Source organism: Elaeis guineensis, chromosome 15 (genome assembly GCF_000442705.2).
Source record: "Elaeis guineensis isolate ETL-2024a chromosome 15, EG11, whole genome shotgun sequence".
Lineage (NCBI taxonomy): Eukaryota > Viridiplantae > Streptophyta > Magnoliopsida > Arecales > Arecaceae > Elaeis > Elaeis guineensis.
In genome coordinates this window covers 48376756-48383907 of record NC_026007.2, presented here as the reverse complement: position 1 = coordinate 48383907, position 7152 = coordinate 48376756, and the positions used below count along the sequence as shown (strand labels likewise).

At 38.7% G+C, this 7152-nt stretch overlaps 1 protein-coding gene across 1 annotated transcript; it reads left to right on the top strand.

The window, feature by feature from the left end:
• The first annotated feature begins 4761 nt into the window (after positions 1-4761).
• Positions 4762-6533, top strand: LOC105036615 (UPF0481 protein At3g47200-like). Its single transcript, XM_073249071.1, has 2 exons — positions 4762-4824; positions 5103-6533. The coding sequence occupies exons 1-2, from the start codon at positions 4762-4764 to the stop codon at positions 6531-6533; spliced, it is 1494 nt and encodes a 497-aa protein (XP_073105172.1).
• The last annotated feature ends 619 nt before the right edge of the window (positions 6534-7152 follow it).

The following is a 7152-nucleotide window of genomic DNA, read 5'->3' as shown; positions in this document are numbered from 1 at the left end:
AAAATTAATTTTGGTGTGCTACGACATACATCAATATCTAACTATTTTCTCATTAACTAAATATTACCTCAAAGATGATTCATATTCATGCTGGTACGAGTATGGAAGATTCTTACTGAGCTATAAAGCTCACACCTTTGTTTTCTATTAGAGTTACAAGATGCATAGTATCGATTGGGTGGGACATGGAGTTCGAGTGATGGAGTCAATAGTTCATTAGTTAGTTTATCTTCTGATACCAAATAAATGTTCAATCTTACTGACCTTATTCAATAATGATGGATTAGATTGCTTTGATAAATATGATAGAATTTTTATGATTGATATGACTCTTTTGGTATTCTTCTAGATTTGTTCATTGTTTAGGCCTTACATGATCTTCAGGGCATTGCTCTAGAGTTCATGTGGTCTTGTCACATGGCCGACCTAGGTGTTAAGTTTGGGCCATGACACATTTGATAAATTAAGTTGTCATTTGTTAGGTGCAAGTGAGAAGAGCAAATGGCTCTCATAAATAATAACATACTAAGTAGTAGTAGTGATGGCAATAGCAAGACATGCTCTCTAATAATTTGATTAGATTTTTTTTTTTTCTTTCTAAGGACAAAAAATAAGATATCTAAAACTCAATAAGTAACCAAATTATTTTCTTCAACTCGATAATTAAACTATGATTTTATTCTCAAAAGTCCAATAAAACACTATGAGGGAGAATTTGCACCTTCATGCTTATAGTACTTTTGTTTTACTACACTATCCAAGATGAAACATGAACTACGTACGAAGCAAAAAAATTTGATGATATGATCTAAAAAATCAAAAATTAATGAAGTGAATGATGTAAATTGTCTTCTTTGTATATTGATGCTGATAATAACCTCTTTGCTTTAGTTTTGTATAGCATTTTAAATGAGTGTATATAGTAGTATCATTGGGTGCAAGCACAATTATCTCAAGTGCAAGAGGGAAAACAAAACTAGGAACTCTAAAAAAAATTATTTTAAGTAGAAGGTAAGGATAATAGTATTTTGAAGCTTCTCTTTTGAGATTTAGAATAGATTCCAATTTATAGGTCACAATATTGGCTGTCATGTTTCCTTAAAAGATGTATATTGAAGCTCCACGATTATCAAAAGTACAAAATACGTTGGCATATATGTTCCTAATTTGATTTTTGATTCTCTTTTCAATTGGTAGTGAAAAGGCAACATATATTGTAATATAGGGAGGCACAAGTTGCTGAAGAAAACTATAGGTGCAATTGAACTGAGCTGAGTCGAGTATTTGAATAAGTATTTTACTAAAATTATAATAATATATAATTATAAATAAAAAATATTATTAAAAATATCTCTATATAAATGAATAGAATCTAAGTTTTTGAGTCGAGTATTCTACTATTCGAGCATGACTCAAGCTCGATAATAATTGAGTCTAGTCAAGCTCGAGTAGCTCACAAGTAGCTCGACTCGAGCTCGAAAGCAATTCGACTTATTTGCATCCAAGCTCGACTCGAGCTCGAAAGCGACTTGACTTATTTGCATCCCTAAAGAAAACAATACAAGTAGCTAATGAAAGCTTATGTTCTCGCTAGTTATTGGAATCATTGAAAGAAAGCCAAGGGTGTAAATTAGTTGGGCTAAAACATATTAAAGCATTTTGTGCTCAAGCTTAACTTATTTTATAATTGACTAGAGCTTGAACCAACACATCCAATTACAAGACAAACCTACATTGGACAGAAACCATTTGTTTAAAAGGTTTAGTGCACATTGCACTAGAGGGAGAGAAAAGTGGGCCGATCAAGACTTCAAAAGGTACATGTTTTGAGCTAATTTTTCATTGTTAGATCAGTCCTATACTTTCAATACATTTTTCTTTATTTAACTATATTCAATTTTTTCTTAAAAATAAAGATGAGTGAAATCTAGTCAAATATTAGCATTACTTGGACACCTTGATTCTCCCTGGCTAGAGTAGGAACTCATCAAGGGAGGAAACACAGATTTGGTCGCACGCACATCAGAAGCAGCAAGCTGTTGATCACACAAGAGAGAGCGTTTAGCTGTCTTCTTAGGCATTGACCAATTGGAACCAGATTGTGCACCAGCAGAATCAAGATGGGGAACTGTTGGGCCCATTTTCGGAGCAATCAAAATATTAGCTGGTTGGATCTAGCTAGGGACCAAATAGATGAACATCTAATTCACTAGAAGTTGAGCATCTGCAAGGCTCTAGGTTTTCAGGACCCTGACGCTGCCATAGGCGTAGCATATTTCACAAAGCTCTTCATAGATATGTTGTTGTCATAGAAACACATCTTGAAACTTCATTCTAACTCCCGAGCAGATTGTCCTATTAAGGTCCATCAGCATGCATGCCCTAGCATTCACCATATCGAGGAAGTAGTAGTCCATTCATCCAAATACAAAAGTTTATGATTAGGAGATACAACACTAAGAATTTTATCTTGCTCCCATAATTCTAAAGGAAGATCGGGCAATTTAAGCCAAACTTTAACTTGTGAGCCAGAGTCCCTATGAGTTCTGAAACCTAGATGCCGCGGTTCAAGGGCTAACAATTGCCCTATTTAATCACTAATCTTTGGCTAGTGCATAGGCCAGGAGTGATGATATTGGAGGGTATAATTTAAGCACAAACGAAAGATGGTCTTTACACTAAATTTTTATACAAGTTAGGGTTATAGCGACAATATATTGAATTACAATTAAACAACTATTTTATAGTGGAATTAACTGTTACATCTCAAGTGTTGTAATGGGATCGTGATCCTGTAAATTGTGACATCTCCTACGCAATATGCACAATTAAAATTATTTTGATGTTTTTGATATAGGGCTTCTATCATGTGATCCCCAATAAGCTGTACTAATTGTAATAAAGCCCATACTTTTTGGCAGCAAATACCATCACGTAGCACACTACCACTTGCCAGTTATTGACACCACATACAACCAGATCATGTTGATCGTTTTTGGAAACCTGCATAAAAATTTTTATGCATGTATAATGAGAGATGGCTCTGACATGGGCCATGGCCATCTCCTCTCTCCACAAACTGCTTGATCTCCTCTCTCCACAAACTGCTTGATTCAACCAGATGGCTAGGATCTCGTAGATGGAGTGCCTGCGGATGTGGAGGCAACACATGGGTCCCCATACTGAGTGAATTTGTTGGAAAAAGAGTGAATTAAAAATAGAATAAATTATAAAAATACCTTCTCAACTTTAGTTCAATTTCACTTACATCTCATGTACTTTAAAAAGTGTCAAACTGATCCTTCTAGTTATTGATATGTTCCAATGTAGTCTAACCGTCTATCTCCGTTAATAAAATTTTCTAAAATTATCAAAATAGCCATCTCCTTCCTCCTCTCTCCTTTCTCTCTGATTGATCCTCTCCTCTATGGCCAGCGTCCCTCTTTCTCCTTCTTTCTTCCTCCTCTTCTTTCTCATCTTCTTCTTTCTCACTCATTTCTCCTCCGCCCCTTCCTCCGCTTTCTCCCTCCTCTTTTGTTTTTCTCTCATTTCTTCACCGATTCTCGCCTCTTGCCCTTTCTTCTCTATTTTCTCTATCTATTCTTCTCCTCCCTTTTCTCCTCCCCTTTCTTCCCATGCACTTCTTCTCCTTATCTTTTTTCTCCAAACCATTCACAAACTATCCCTTTTGTTGGCGGCCTCCTCCATCTTCATCCATTTTTACCTTCTTCATCTTCTTCTTCTCCTTCCTCCTTCTTCATCCTATTCCTTACTAGCGGCCTCTCTCCTCTCTCCCCTTCCTTCTTATTCTCTTTTTCTTCCAAACCAACCCATGAGCCCTATCCCTTGAGATGGCCCCCTTTAAACCTGTCCCTTTTCACCGGTAAAAAAATTTTTTTCCTCCTCTTTCTCCCCACTCATTTCTCTTCCTTCATGATAGCTCCCTCCATCTTCTTTTCTTCCTCATCGATTTTACCTCCTCATCCTCTTTTTTCTATAAACCACCCATAAGCCATCCCCTTCACGACGGTCTCTTCCACCTCCACCTCTTTCCGTCGATAACTCAATTTTTTTCCTTTTCTTCTTTCTGACCCTCTTCTCTTTCTTATCCTTCTTCTTCTCCTCTAATCCATTCCTTACTCGTGACCATTCTCCCCTTCTCTCCTTCCTCCTCATCAACTTTTTCTTCTCATCTTCTTTCTCCTCCAAGTCTATCCATGAATAAAGAGTATTTTTATCCATTGAGAGAGAAATTTAACACCGTTTATTGATAAAATGAACGGATGGACCATATTGGAACATATCGATAATTATAAGGTCCAATTTGATATTTTTTAAAATATAAAAAGAATAAACACAATTGTGTTAAATTTGAGAAAATATTTTTATAAATTATTCTTAAAAATAAGTCGTGGCAGCCGTCGCAAGGGTTTTTTTTTTGATAGAAGTGCTAAGTACTTTCTTTAATACAAGGAATTTGATGGATACAGATATTCGTTTGAATCTGGTTTTCTTAATGGTTTAATAAACCAGATTCCTTTATTCGTCTTCGAATCGTTGCAATAACTTTTGCAATAACTTTTTCTCCATCAACAATTATTCCTATTTTGACCCTTTGGTGCAAACAACTTCTGCGGGCTTTTATTTTCTAATTCCTCGTAAAATGTGCTCTACATGTTTAGAACAAAAAAAAAAAAAAAAAAAAAAAAAAAAGGTAGAGTTGTATATATGGCAAATGAGGTTGTAGATTCGCATGCGACCATGGAGCAGGTGCTACGTTCCAAAACAAATAGATTTGTTACCGCAAGAAAGAAACGGGTGCCGGTGAGGGTGGAGACTCACGAGCTATTTTACTGTTCGATGGCTACTTCATTTTGCTGGCTCTCGTCAAGATTGTTTATGCGGAAAGGAACTTGGAATGGCGTCACGACAGATCATACTTAACATGCTCATGCTGGAGAACCAGATTCCTTTATTCGCCTTGGAATCGTTGCAATATCTTCTCCTCCGTCAACAATTATCGCAAGACAATAAAGGAACGAGTGCCTTGCCCTGCCACTGCTTCCGTAGCTTTCTGTCTCTCTGTGCCTCTGTTCTTTTAGAAGCATTTGATGGACGAGAGACACGGAGGACCTTCCTCACCCAAGTTGGCAAGAAGCTATAATGAGCTTGACATCATCGTAGAGAACCCTGACAACTCAGAGACCGCATGGATCGAAGACATTCAGGGCAACATCCAGGCGCCCTGTGTCTGGACGCCACCTTGGGAAAATCAGGGGCAGGCAAGGGAAGAATCGACCGCCAATCCCAGCATCTTCAGGGTCCCCACAAGCTTCCGAGAACAAAGCCCCGAGCATTACCAGCCGAAGGTGGTCGCCATCGGCCCCTACCATAGAGGCAATTCCAAGATGCTGATCAAGGCCGAAGTCAAGAGGTGGTGCGTGAAATATTTCATCTCCCTGCATTCACTCGACCTCCCAAAATGGCTCCGTGATATGACGTCCAGGGAGCAAGAGGCTCGCAGCTACTACTCAGAAGACGTGTCCATGGACAGCCGAAGCTTTTTAGAGATGTTGCTGCTCGATGGCTGCTTCATTTTTATGGCTTTGAAAGCCATGGATTCCCTTACGTTCGATCCGAAATGGCCATCAGACCAAATCATGCTTGACTTGCTGATGCTCGAGAACCAGATCCCTTTTTTTGTCTTAGTCCAACTGTACAATGGGATCGGTGGGGAACAAACATTCAGGAATTTTGCCCGGAGCTTCGATGAGCCTTACACTGGCACTTTCATTCATTATGTCCTCCGTTCCCTTGATCAGACCCATATGATTGAGGATTTGGATCCCCCTATCCCCACTGAGCGAGTCCTCCATTTGTTGCACCTATTTCGCTTGTCCTTGCATCCTTCCAGGTTCGAGCGTGGTAGGTTCGAGACCATAAATGTAGCCAAACAAAACATACTAGCCCAAATTTTCCGCACTCCAACTTGTGTCCCTAGCGCGACAGAGCTCCAGGATCGGTCTGCTGTGAAGTTCAAGAAAAATTCAGGCAGCATCTTGGACATAAGTTTCCGCAACGGGGTGATGAAGATCCCGTTCCTGGAAATTAATGCTGGCAACCAAACAATTCTCCATAATCTCATCGCCTTTGAGCAGTGTTATCACCCCCACGTCGAACGTCATGTCACAACCTATGCAGCATTCATGAACTGCCTCATAAACAAAGAACGTGATGTGGCTCTGCTTGAAAGGAGAGAGATCTTGTTGAACAGGCTACCCACCAGCAAGGATGCGGCCTTTTTCTTCAGCAAATTGAGTCCAAGGGCCAAAGTTAGCCCGATATATTTAAAAACCCTAATTGATGATGTGTATAAATATCACAAGAAGAAACGACATAGGTGGTGTGCTGATCTAAAGCTCAATCATTTCTCCAATCCACGGGTGATCATCTCGCTGGTGGTAGCTAGTGTCTTCCTCATTCTCACCTTCATGCAAACTTATTATTCTGCCCTTGGCTGGTACCGTAGATGATGGCTTCAATCTCTTGCCGCAATAAAGAGAAGCCATCATGGAGAGTTGATTGTCTCTTTGATCATTGGATGCTTGATGTTTCTTTCTTTTGTTTTGATGGGTTTTTCTATTGGAATATCAACTGCAATTTTATAACAATCATGGGTAAATATAGGTTCATGAAGTTCTGGAGTCTTGATCATCTCTTCACCTTTCATATTAATATATGTATGGGAATTAAATAGTCATGAATGTGATGAAATTCAGGCGTTTGTTTCTTGAAAGGTGCCTCTAGAAGCATTTTGGAGGACTCTAAATAATCTATTGTACCAAATCATTTGTACTAAGTGGAATTAAAATTTCATTTGCGAGCTGTAGTATCCTCCTTTTCATTTGTGTGGGAACCCACCAAATTTCAAACAAAGTGGGATCAGAGCTTTGCAAGTTTGGGGGAGAAGATGGCTATGACACAGTGTGGATCTCCACTCCAATACAACTCTAATGATATGTTTGAGAAGGTGATTGATGCAACCATTTCAAAATTCTCACAAAGGAATACAAAATGTGAAAAAGCTTCATCTCCAAACCCTCAGAGTTGAGTTTGAAGCATTCTACATGAAGGAGTCCAAATCCATCTTCA

Coding starts and splice junctions, on each gene's coding strand:
- LOC105036615 (XM_073249071.1), top strand. CDS start 4,762: ATGGAGCAGGTGCTACGTTCCAAAACAAATAGATTTGTTACCGCAAGA. Junction 4,825..5,102: donor CAAGAAAGAAACGGGTGCCG/GTGAGGGTGGAG, acceptor CTGTTCTTTTAG/AAGCATTTGATGGACGAGAG.